This window comes from Paramisgurnus dabryanus, chromosome 22, assembly GCF_030506205.2.
Source record: "Paramisgurnus dabryanus chromosome 22, PD_genome_1.1, whole genome shotgun sequence".
NCBI lineage: Eukaryota > Metazoa > Chordata > Actinopteri > Cypriniformes > Cobitidae > Paramisgurnus > Paramisgurnus dabryanus.
This window is the reverse complement of record NC_133358.1, coordinates 29335456-29349257: the sequence shown is the minus strand read 5'-3', so window position 1 is coordinate 29349257 and position 13802 is coordinate 29335456. Positions and strand designations below refer to the sequence as shown.

At 37.6% G+C, this 13802-nt stretch overlaps 1 protein-coding gene across 1 annotated transcript; it reads left to right on the top strand.

Annotated features, from left to right (window-relative positions):
- Nucleotides 1–534: 534 nt before the first annotated feature.
- Nucleotides 535–13201, top strand: fam171a2b (family with sequence similarity 171 member A2b). The gene is made up of 8 exons (XM_065258733.2): nucleotides 535–858; nucleotides 1594–1821; nucleotides 3848–3940; nucleotides 4373–4525; nucleotides 7172–7351; nucleotides 7446–7559; nucleotides 8880–9006; nucleotides 9104–13201. The coding sequence occupies exons 1-8, from the start codon at nucleotides 762–764 to the stop codon at nucleotides 10635–10637; spliced, it is 2526 nt and encodes an 841-aa protein (XP_065114805.1). The 5' UTR covers nucleotides 535–761; the 3' UTR covers nucleotides 10638–13201.
- The last annotated feature ends 601 nt before the right edge of the window (nucleotides 13202–13802 follow it).

Here is a 13802-nt window from a genome sequence, read left to right as displayed (position 1 = left end):
TTGATATCGAAATATTCATAAGGTAAACTACTGAATAAATGTTGACCAGGATTAATTATAATTTATTTACTGAGTAGCAAGTCAGAACAGAATACATTATTTACATCAACTCTCTAGCGCCATCTTACGACGAAAAGCAACCACATTGTTATGCAGCATTCCATGAGGAACATTTTAAACTTCCCCTCAGGCCATATAAAACAAAAAAAAAATTTTGAAGGGCAAATTCAGTTTTTAAATATTAAACTAATAAACTATACTAAACAATACCAGTGTAAAAGCAGATAATGCGAATAGTGTCAAAATTATATATACTTTGCATTTAATAATAATAATAATAATAATAATAATTCCTTACATTTATATAGCGCTTTTCTCAGTACTCAAAGCGCTTTACATATGAACGAGGGAATCTCCTCAACCACCACCAATTTACGCAGCTATCACAAAAATATCAACGTATACATTTTTTTGTTGTATGAGAGAATTCACGATCTGAACATAGTACACACAACGTAATAAATTGCCTAAATGTTTTTTAATCATAAACTATAAACTATTAAAATATTTTAAACGTATAATTAAAGTTGGCCACACGAGGTCGCTGTTTTCCCCGGTACTGACAATAAACTGTGATGAGATCCAGCAGGAAGCGCAGCATCCCGCATCACACAGAGAAGGATGCAGGCAACCATGTCTAAAAACACACAGGCATATATCCATACGGCTGACGAGCTGGAAAAAGCGATGTAGCTTTGAAGATGCCATCTTTCCTCGTCTCTCGTTTTCTCTTCTTTCTCTTTTTGTCCAATATTAAAGGCATAGCTGGTAAATCCATCCCTGACAGCGGAGCTCTCGGTGAGTAGAGAATAAAGGACGGAGAGCGCGTAAGATGTGGGAGTGGTGAGCAATTTTATCTTTAAGCAATCGAGCGGATACTGGTGCAAAAACAGACATCAAAATAATAAAACAAAATGTTAATTTGGTATGCATCTGCCCGTGTTTGTTAAAAGCTAATTTTTGCATTCGGATTCGGATGAATTTTGATCGACCACAAACATGCACGCACTACATGGCTTTACGGGCTGCGAACAATAAGTGCATAATATTGGCAATCCGGATTGATTCCCTGTTTAAATTTCCACAGTATTGCCAGTACCAAAAACATAAATAGATGCAATCTGGACAGCTTTGTGTGTGGTTGTCAATTATGCAAATCTGAGATTTACAGAGGCCTTCTGGCAGCCCATTACGCCAAACAAATGCGTTTATTTATTACTTCGGGTGTCTATGTGATTGCAAGCTATTGTTCTAGAATGAGCTTGGAAAAACCTCATACACTGACTGAATAAAGATAACTTGTGTTTTATATACAGTGCTGTAAAGACCATGCTGCTGCTGTGTGCATGTGTTCAAAGATTTCAGAATGCATTGGAAGTCTATCAAGTACGCAAATAACAGAGTGGCTTTAAAATGCATCATTTATTATGAGGTTAATGCTTCATATTCCAAAATGTTATGGGTGTAGCTGTGTAAGCACTAAACTCTCAGTCTTTTTTATCTCTCATGAACTCATTTTTGTCAAACTTTCAGAGGTGCAGGTGAGAGTTCAGGTGTTTGACGGTGGTGATCTTTCGCCCCTGTCCAACGCTGTTATTGCCGTTCACGGTAACCAGAGTGTGTTGGCACAAAGCAAAGCAGGCAGTGATGGTGTGCAGGTTGTCAGCTTCCTGTACCGCACAGGAACATGGGTAATCATTACCGCATCTCAAAAGGATTACCTCACCAGCTCAGTGCCATGGCACGCCAGCCGTTTACCCTGTGAGTAAACACATTAAACAGTGCATTAAACAGTACATAGATTTAATGATATATTATGATGACATAATGTTTTTTTTTTCAGTTTTAGAAAGTGTGTGCATTAAGGCAAACTCAGTAGCTTAATGAATGACAAAACTTACCTGTGATCAAGGCCGCCTTAATGCACGGGCTTACCTGGGCTGAAGCCCAGGGGCCTCCCAAGTTCAGGGGCCTCCCAAGTTCACGTTCATTTTGTTTTTTAACTTGTCAGGTTGTCTGTCAATCACTCTAACTGCACGTTACATGGCTGCTGATTGGTCCGTGGTAACTTACTGTGAAATAAAATATCAGACGTAACAGATTTTTCTATTCCGTGTAATGTAATTAAGTGCGCGTTGTCAACTTGGCATTCCTGCATGTAAGAGTGAGTGTGACAGAGAAACGGGAAATAATCCACCAACAAATGAAAGAGTGATTTCCGAAATTTCATAATAAGCACTGAGGTGCAGGTCTCTCTCTCTCTTTCGCGCGCGCGCTCACTCTCTCTGTGCTCGTACAGCTGCGTCTCTGGCATGCAGAAGTCTCTCCAACCGTGCGCAAGAAACTGTGCCGCCAAATAAAAAAGGGGTTCCCGATTAATGAACACATTAATGCTGTTCGTTGTTATAAAGTTTAAGTTTACTCGCGTTTATATCAGTGACGCGTGCGCAGCTGGAGCGCTGTAGTTTGACGCGATGTAAGCTCACAGTACAGTACACACATCTGGTTTAGAAAGACGACGCAACGGTAAATGTGCAACTCAAAGCGTGACAAGACCATCTCAAATGATCATCCCCTGATCGCACCATTCATATTTATAATCTCCTTATCTAAAGATCTTATATACATGTTCCCTGTCTGTTTTGTGCATATTCATACGTGTTCGTTTTACATGCGTAGTATGCATAAATACTAAATACAATGCATACTATATCTTCAATAGCCTACAAAATAAATAACTGATTAAAAAACAAGATTCTGTCTATAAAGACTTATCTTTTGTTAACATTAATGCATTTTCACATTAAAACTAACTTTAACTTCTTATATTTTTACAACTGTGGTGAGCATTTAGTTAGTGAGTGGCAATTTTCTGCAAATTTGTATATTCTAAAAACTATATAAACATAAAGCTTATTAACATATATACTTTTGGTTTTATTTTCACCACAAGTTGCTGTTTGTGGTTGTTAAATAAAGTGTCTTGTGTTTATGCTCAAGTGGGCTCAGTGATATGTTATTAATGATAATATGGTGTTTTCTGGGTCAAAGAGGGAAAACTACATTTTGTGATGTAGATTACATAGATATTACACTTTTTTTTTTCAAAATGAGACTATAAATTGAGGGTATGGGGGGCCTCCAAAACCTCTCAGCCCCAGGGCCTCACATTAGGTTAAGGCGGCCCTGCCTGTGATTGTGGAAAAATGTGTCAGATATTTGTTATCATAACATTTGCTCCAAAAGTCTAAAAAAAGGATGGCATGTATATGTAAATATATTTTTTTGTAATATTTGATATGTTCTTAATTTGCTTTAATGAAAAAACCTCCAGGGGTACAAAACCTAATATTATATACACTTTATTTACTTAACTCCAGGGTTTAGATTTAGCCAGGATTAGGCCTTAATTAAATTAAGACATCTAAGTAGCTGTTATAAATGTGTGCATCTTGAGTCAAAACAATTGCATTGGTATATTTTAAGATATGTCAGTGCAAATTGGTTAAGACAACTCAAACATGCTTTTTAGTCTGGGACTGTGAAACCGGGCCTAAGACTCTTAAGAGTTTAAACCCGGTTCATTTAACTATTTAAATTGGAAAAAAACTTAATTTTTTACATGATCCTTACCTTTGGACAGTGTATATCGGTTAGTTATTGAATGCCAAACTGATGATGTACGATATCATTCAACTTTTTTCAATTAGTGTGACATCACACATGTTAGCATCCAACTCATTTTGGTACTTTTGGTAAACAAATCTTTTTTTTCTCTCTCTATCAGTGTATGCCTCTGTCAGTCTATACCTGATGGGTCAGAAACCTGGCACATTGATCCTTTATGATGATGTCATCCAGGTGTTTCATGGCTCCCCAAGTAAGAACAAATAAATAATTTGATACAGAATGAAGCTTTCAAATGCATTTTTTTGTCAGAATATATACATCCATGTGTCTTCCTCTTAAAGCTTTTAGCTTATGTCAACATGACACTTTAATTCCTGTGCCAGTCGCCATAGCAACAGCAAAAGTATTCTATTACAGAATTTCCTGGCATCTAAAACTGCTAATTGCTTTAATTCCCCACTGACGATAGGCCTTTTATTGTGGAGTAAAGACAGACATTAAATTGTAGGGTTAGGCGTGATGTGCCTTGGAGAATTGTACATTTGGCAAAATTAAAATGAAAAAGTGAATTTGGGAATAATTGAACATGTTGCAATGTCAAACGTGCACATTTGGAATGACCGTCTTTGAAACATTAATCTCAGAATGGCACTTTTATTTTACTCTGATTTCTTACCTTCAGGTGGGCGGAGTCAGCCATGGTTGCAGGTTCCAAGGCGGAGTCTACAGTTTAACTCCTCCTACACAGAACTTACAGGGGTTTTAACAACAGCCAGAGAGCAGCATGATATTAGCTCATTCCCTTACCCACTCGCCCTGGAGCCAAACACCACAGGTCAGAAAAAGACACAAAAATATGTGAAAACCCAGCTAAAGTAATTTTACAGTAATTTACTGTTTTCTACATAAGCTCATACTATAAAATGTAAAGATCATGCTGTGAAAATATAGCCTTGAATTCTTTCATATTATTGACTGAGTAAGATCATGTCAAAGATTGAAATCAAACTTTGATGCTCCTAATATCATATTTAGATCAAATAGAAGACCACACCCACATACGGCATTTAAAAAAAAAAACTATAATATCAAATATATTTCAAAATATAGCTGCAAGCAGCAACACGGGGTCAAGCACCTTCGGCGCAATGCACACACAGCACAGCAAGCACACAAAGCACAGCAAGCTCACAATGCACAGCAAGCACACAAAGCACAGCAATTACACAAATCACAGCAGGCACACAAAGCACAGCAAGCTCACAAAGCACAGCAAGCTCACAAAGCACAGCAAGAACCACCACAATGCAGAGCAACAACAGCAAACATGGAAAAATAGAACACATGTGAACTACAGACAGGTTGAGAAGAATTGATGAGGAAGAACAAAACATCATGACTCAGGTGGGATTCGAACCCAGGAACTCAGAATCTCAATGCATACGATTAACTAGATGCGCCACTCAGTTGACACAGTTCATGAGGCAGCAGACAAGAGATTAGAGAGCTGAAAGGATTAACATATGTCAATCACCAAAGATGCAGGAAAGACACAGCTGAAGCAGAAATAACAGAAATAAAATGTAGATGAGCTCAAGTGAGATTGAAGACAAGCAGATCATTCTGTATAGTGATGCTATACAATGTAATATACAGTCACATTAATTTACCATGACAAATAGACAACGTCACAGGCACGGTCAACTTTGGAGTGGTATTTCTAAGAAAAAAACAGAATATCAAAAATCTGTTCAGTCATTTCTGTGCGGATTGCTCCAAACATTATACGAGCAGTACCTGGCATAAAATAAACAAAATTTGTAAAAGGAGTAGCGAAAAAATCATCTACCATATGCTTTACAATAACACATGAACAAAATGTTGGAAAATGACAAACGAGGTATCGTTGCAATCGGCATAAACCAGTGAATACAATTTCACAAAGAAAAAATTAATATCAGACAAAGTATTCAGAAGTTATAAGCAGTTCCATAAGAACTGTTATAGTTTATAACCCCTAGGTGGCGCTGTACTCTGACTTCCCAGGTACCTTCAGGACATCATGTCGAAGCTCCTTACTAATTTTTGCGCGGATATGTTCAATAGTTCAAAAAATATAACAAATTATGTGAAATTTCAAAATGGCGGACAGGCGGTTCAGTCAAACCCGGCATAATACACATCGACAGATGCGGCATGAGGTAAGCAATCCATAGACATCAAGATCATAATTTTCTGACAAACAGTTCAGAAGTTATGGGCAAAAATAGCCTATTTTCATATCTCATGACCCATAGGTGGCGCTGTCACCAAATTTGGCATGGACCCCCAGTTCATGGTCGACATGAAGTGTACCAAATTTCATTTCAATTGATCAAAGAATGACTGAGCTACAGCTTCAGAACCATTTTTGCGTCAACCTCGTTAAGTTTGCGCATTTATTACTTTTGAACAAAGATAAATATCAAAATTCTGTTCAGTCATTTCTATGCGGCTTACTCCAAAGATCATCTGTGCCAAATCTCATAAGAATTTAACAACATTTGAAGGAGGAGTAGCGAAAAAATGGAATACTGTACATTTCAAAATGGCCGCTACTGTAATGGGTGGAGTTTTACTGTAAGGTATTAAAAACAACAAGCATGAGGAGAGCAATCACGTGTACTAAGTAGAATTTTCATAGATCAAGCGGATCAGAAGTTATAACCCTTTGAACATTGAATTTTTGCACTGCTGGTGGCGCTATAGAGTTAGTACTAGAGACCCCATTTTTGGTCACATGACTTTTTAAGACCACCACTACAACTGTGCCAAATTTCATCATTTTCCTATGTACGGTTCATAGGGCTGCCATAGACGCCTATGGCTAAGAAGAAGAAGAAGAAGAAGCAGAATAATAATAATACTAACAATTCCAATAGGTGTCACAGCACCTTCGGTGCTTGACCCCTAAATATAAAAAAATGGCCCAAACAATATATGTGCTAAAATATATTTTGAGAAATGTTTACAAAAAATTATTTTTCACCAATATATTTTTTGCCATTTTTTGTTGTGCCATATATTTTAAAAATACATAAATTTTAAAGCATTTATATTTACCTTGCATTGAAAGAAAAACTTTGTATGTTACAAACCTATAAACATAACAGGTTTGAAAAGGTTCAAATGAAATCTATTTTCAACTGCAAAAATATACTTATAATTTTATATTTTATACATTTTATTCTTTTAAAGTTTGTCCAGAAAAATATATTTTTGCCGTATGGGTTGTAAAATTAGAAATGTATTTGTTGCCCTTGAAATACATTTTAAAATATATTCTCAAATATGAAGGTTAAAACTAAATATATTTTCAAATTCAAAAATATATATATAAAATGTATTTAGCATATATTTAAAACATATTTTGGGCCAGAGAAATAATTTTTTTTGGCAGTATGGGCAGTAAATATATTTATGATGTTGTAACTGTGTTCAGGAGGGGAGAACAGCTGGACAGACCTGACACCCGTAGCTGCCGTCAGCGCACAGCTGTTTGACCGCGAGAGTCGAGCGGTCGAGGTCAGCGAACCCGTTCACATCTCTGTTCCTCTGCCCACCGATTCCCACATACGTTCTGCCACCAGTGTTCCTGTTTGGATGTACGACACCAAGACAGGTAAAAATTATTCCAATTTAAAAGTCTGTTTATATAATGAATATTTATTAATGTTGTAAATCAGTACAGCATCTGAATTTTTTCATAATTTCAGGATTATGGGTAAGAAATGGAACCGGATTCATTACCCGAGAGGGATCGCACCTGTCGCTGGACTTCACCGCATCGCAGCTCGGCTACTGGATGGCTGCCTTTCGCTCTTCAGCAGGTAACAAACGTAAAGATGACTGGAAAAACACACAAAGCCGTACTTTTAAAGATTAAAATTTAAAGGTGTACATTTTGAGTTAACTATAAGGAAGCCATTCATAGACTATTTTCCTGAAAAGTGTAAACAGAGCTAAAATTACACCCTTTATTTTTAATCTATGTTGTGTCGTTTAATAAGCCTTGATTGTAAAACCAGGCCTAATGGGGTGTGCACAGCAAACGGGTGATTATCGCGAAATTAGACTTATGAGGTGTCATGAAACATTTTAAATGCTATCAAAATAAGAAGCATACGGTTAAAAACATCTCTTCATGTACTATTTTGCACATGATTTCAAATGACATCATACAAACCAATTTTGTTGTTTTTTTCACATTTAAGGGGAAAATTTTCATTACCGCAATGTGTCCATGACTGGATTTGGGTTCTTTGACATGAAAATATTAATAATTTAAAAATCTAAAAAATTAAAAGCTTCAGTGCATGTTATACTATAAACATTTACAGTAAAGAAACATGTGCTATTTGGTGATCATTGGTAAATGTAGAGACAATAATAAGGAATATAAATGTGTCCAAAACCAATTTTATCATCATCCGCAACAATTTTCAATCATTGTTTAAGCCCTCAAGGAACTAACATTTAATAAAAAATTGTTGGAAGGGACATAATTGACTGTGACACGCAAGATGGCTACCAGGTAAGCAGTTAATTTTTCTAAAATTAAAAGTTGAAATTTTGTTTGTCATAGTACCTAGACAACTTTTTAGTTCTCATTACCGAAACATGAGTTTGTAAATGCATATATTTAATGTAATATTATTTTGCGGTAATGATAATTTTTTGATAATGAAATTCTAAAAAATTTAAATAATTCTATAGGAAATTTTTTTTAAATCCTCTAAATATAATGGTTATAGTAAGTTCAGACTTTAATCTTATATGTGCAAAAAAAAAGTTTGCTTCAAAGGCTTTTTAAAAATTCTGATGTTGGACACTCTCTAAATCTGGATTTTGTGAGAATCACCCAAACGGAAATTCAACGATTGTGCGAGAAGATTACATACAAAGTCAATGCAAAAACGTGAATAGACACGAACTTGCGTGGGGCGATGCGAATGATGCGAATTGGCTGTTGCAATTGCTACAAAATATTTAACTCGAGTGAAAAATTTGCATGACACAAAGTTAAATCCCATGAGTAATCTAGAGCAAGGGACGCAATGCTTCATCTGCTGTGTACTACGCAGCATAAGTGTACTTAAAATGTATGTTAGTGCACTTTATTCACCTGGCGGGGTTTGTATTTACATCAGGCTCAAGTTTGTATCATCCGGGCCTCAGGGACATCACAGCATACCACACTTTCTTCCTGCTGTCCATCCTTGGATCTCTGGCTCTGCTTGTGTTAGTTTTGCTCTGTGTTCTCCTTTACTATTGCAGGTATGTTCTCTGTTTTTTTCATATGTGCTTATACCGCACAAACTATAGATAAGCGAACGTAGTTTTGAACTGAGTGGGTTGAATCTCTCTTTTCCAGACGGCGATGCCTAAAACCACGACGTCAACAGAAACAAGTCCAAGCTCCATCTGCTTTGAACGGCTCCAAGCGGGACCAAGGCACCTCCATGTCCCACTTGAACCTCATCTGCGGTGGCCATGCTGAATCAGCCGCCTCTATTGGCAATTTGGACGCCAACAAATCGGAAGCGTCGCCCTCTCACGCCTTCAAAAGCGCTCGGGATGAGTTCACCAGACACATTCCTGCCCATAAACTCCGGCATTCGAAGACCAAACAGTCCAAGGGTGCTCAGCGAAATGTGGAGAGCTTTCCCATGAAGGTCCACCGATCCACTGAGACGAGCAGCCAGGACACCAACCTCCTACACGACGACTACGGACGTAACTACAGCCCCGATGACAAAGATCACGAATACCGCCGAAGGCACGTCGTCAACGATAACCGTGGCTATACGTCTGACCCGCCGTCTCCACCAATCGCAGACAAGCCGCCAGAATATTCGCAGGTTTTGCAGGGGCCGGATCACCTCGCTCGTCCAACATCCCTAAACACGCAACCGGGCCAGATTATATTCTGCAGTTCGCTAGATCAGATGAAGGAGAATATGTATCGTTCCATGGTACCTACTCTCGTCATCCCCGCCCACTACATGAGGCTGTCGTCCGAGTTCAGCGGCGCCGACCAAGGTAAGGACGGACAGAACCAGAATGAAAGAGATGGACTGAATTCACAAGGTAACAACGGCGGCGCTCAGAACCAAGGTCACCAAAGCCAGACGCCCGGCCACGGGGACGGCCAACAGTGTACCTCTCCAGATGGCTCAGATGAAAGCGTTTGGAATCCCGGTGGTACACCAGGACCTGTTCACATCCCCGTTCTGTTTAATGACTCCACCATCTCGCAGATGAACGGGGAGCTGCAAGCGCTAACCGAGAAGAAGCTTTTGGAGCTGGGGGTGAAGCAGCACCCTCGCGCCTGGTTCATATCTCTCGACGGTCGCGCCAACGCTCACGTGCGCCACTCGTACATTGACGTAGGAACTGAGCTCGCCCAAAGCGGTAACCACAGCGCCCAGAGCACGCTGAGCGCCCCTGCCAACAGCAGCAAAGACCGCAGCGTGGACATGGGTCACAAAGACACCCAACATGACCGCAAACCAGCATCTGGTCGCAAGAGCAAGGAGGAACACCACGGTGGGGGACGCAAAGGTAACGGAGGAAGGGGCTCCGGTGGGAAACACTACTCCAAACCTCTTTACCACGACTCACTTGATTTAAGCGGAGGTGCCAGCCGCATGGGCGCCAGCTCACCGCTGGAAAATCCCCTGACACCTCTTCTAGACGATGGTCCAGAGGAGCCCAGAGGGTCGTCGATACCTCGAAGGGGTCGCAGTCGCGGTAACAGCTCACGTAGCAGCAACAGCGAGACGCAGCGCGACTCTGTCACCAGCCCGGAAGATGACAACGACCCCGATGATAAAGATGAGAACAAAAAGAGTCCGTGGCAACGCATCGAAGAGCGCCCGCTAATGGTGTTTCATCCCAAGAAGTGACAAAGGAAATAATAAATCCCATCAGATGCCTTGACCAGTTATAGACAAACTAGAGATGTGTTCAAATTGATTTTAAAAGTTTTACTCAAACTTCATTATTTCCAAATGTAACTTAAAACTGTCACTATGTCAGCAGGTGTTTACTTATCAATTTGAATGCATCTCAGGGGTCGAAACACAAATTGGGGGCGTCACACTTTTACAAAGTGTGTTCATTAAAAAAGGAGGATTACATCTAATCAACAGCCGAACAGCGAGTGTGTTAAAATAAAGCACAACACAACATCTATTGGATGAGGATCTTTCTGTTCTCTAGATCTTTACGTAAAACCTTTAGAGACCTGCTTTTTCCTTATTTCCTAATAATGCAGTATAATCCTTCCCACTTTCTCTCTTTTGACTTTGATATTTATTATTTTTACGTCAATTCTTTTTTATACTAATACTCTATGTTATGTGCATTGTAAATCTGAAATGTTCAGTTCAGATTTCAAACATTCCAGATGATTTATCGTAGCCCTTAATTGTTTCATTTAGATTAACACGATTTCATGTTGATTTTAGATGTGATTTTATAGATTATCAGTTTTCGTAAGACATTAGAAAATTATGACCTTGCCATGTGAAAACCGAGCTAAAGTCATTTTTTTATTTACTGTTTTGTACATAAAATTATCCTACGTGATGTTAAGAAAATGCTGTGAAAATATAATCTTGATATCTTTAATATTAACTGATTGAAATCAATTTTAAGTCAAACTTTGATGCTCCAAATCATTTGTTTATGAGACTTTAGCCTGGATTTTACAAATAGGGTCGTAACTATGCATTATTTTTTATTATTATTGCATTATACATTTTTTATTAATTTTATGTGCACCACATGCACTATTTTTGACAGTTTTTGATTCTACTTTTTGATGATGAAACAGGGCTAAATTTAGCACATGTTGTGCCAAAGTGCAAAGTTGTATACAAAATCTGATTCCAAATTAACATCACAATTTATTTAATTGAACCCTGTATAGTGACTATATCAAACAGTACACATGAATGTACAACACTGTAAAACCTAACAGTTAACTTAACTCAAACCATTTAAGTAAACCGGTTGCATTAGACCATTTAAGTTTTAAAACACATACATTTACTGTGAACTTGAGTCATGTGCAATTATGCACTTAATTAGTGTGAACTTAAATATAAGTGCATAACTGCATATGACTTAATTTGTTTAAGTTCACAGTACTCAAATGTAAGTGTTTTAAAACTAATGCAACCGGTTTACTTAAATGGTTTGAGTTGAGTTAACTTTTAGGTTTTACAGTGAAGTCAAAGTCTCCCAGACAGTTTCAGTTTAATACAACAATTTTTATGGCTTACAGGATTTACAACTACATTGACTATGGAGTGTTTTTCTATTTAGATGGTGAAAATCATTTTGTGTATATGTATGATAGCATTTATGTGCATGAGATACAGTAACTAGAATAGGATGAGAGATTTTTTTAATGCCCACAAACTAATGTAGACACTATTCAAGCATGATGGATGCATCTCATTTTGATGCTTAATGGAGAGAAATTTGCCAAAATGATACCGTTTTACAGGCCGGCATTTGGCGAGTGTACGTCCTCACAATTCTTCCAGCGCTGATTGGATTCACACAGGCTGTAGCTTGCATAGACTGTGAAAAGTTTAATAAGCCATTCATAAATTAAATGCTAGTAATTAATGCATTGTTTACTATAATCAAAACACGTCAAGCACATTTTATGAATTATTAAAGACAGATTTACAGGGTACCAAATGCTGAATGAGGGCTGATCCTATTAAAACACCATCAAACCCAAGAAATTACTGAAATGTCTTCTCATGCTCACCAGGTGCCAATCACATGAGATGCAATGACTGTCACAACATTGCAACATGCTGGATGTGTATCACTTGTTTTGTAAGAATTTTTGAAAGCAACTATATGAGCCAGCCAACATCTACAATAACTAACTGGCACTGAGATTAACAGATTATCCAAATACTACAAATCTAGACTAAGCTGTAGCTGTAGAGGATTTCAGTTGTATGTTATATAGGACTGGGTGCAAAACACTTATAAACCTCAAGATAATTATTGAGCAGTCTTAAAAATGTATAAAACATAATTTCACTGTTTTTAAAGCAAAGCTTACAGTCAGTAATGGTGACAAAGACATGAAATCAAAGCCATTCTCTTTCTCTGTTTAAAGTTTGCTCAAACCTGTGGATAACTTTCATAGGAAATCTCTATATGCCTTTGTCAATGTACGTTTATCACGTGACGTGGTGCTCTATGAACACATTTTCCTCTGTACCGTGTAAATATTTCTCTCTTTAGCTCAATATGAATATGAAAGACACTATTATAGACGTTGCTTCCATTGTGCACAACAGCTTTCGTAATGAACTTTTGCAATTTTATAATTTGTTCACATAAAAAGTCCCATGTGAAACGGGTGGAAAACAGATTGTGTCACTTCTGAAGTGTCAGAAAGTCATGTGCTGTTAAATAAAAGGAAATTGCATTTCTTGTGTTTTTTTTCTTTTCTTTTGCTTCTGTTTTCATATAAAACACAAATGAGCGTTTAGCAATCATGGATTTTTCAAACTTGAAATATTCCAAATACAGATTCATGTAAACATGCTTGTATTGTTTTGTATGACTGTTATGCTCAGAAATGAGAACTGTCTACAGTACAGTGTGTTTCAGTTCATCTTTTAAGTCCTTTTTGTTTAATAATATCATACCTGCCACAATAACAGAGCAGGTTAATGTCAGATTTATGTGAAAACTGCATCAATGTGTTGTTTGATAGAAAAAAATGTTCAATATTCTTTCTTCCAAATGAAAATAAACTTGTTTACAGAGTAACATCACATTTATATCATGTCTTTTAAAATGCATTTTTTGCAATGCACTATGTTTTCGTAATACATTATGGCACGGTTTCCCAGACAGGGCTTAAGTTAAGTCCCAGAGTAAAATGCATGTTGAGCGGTCTTAACTGAAAGCAGCTTGCACTGACAAATTTTGTTTCATGATGAAATCCAGTAATGTTTAAAAAAACTACATTAATGATCTAATGTAACTAAGGCCTAGTCCTGGCTTAATCTAAACCCTATCTGGGA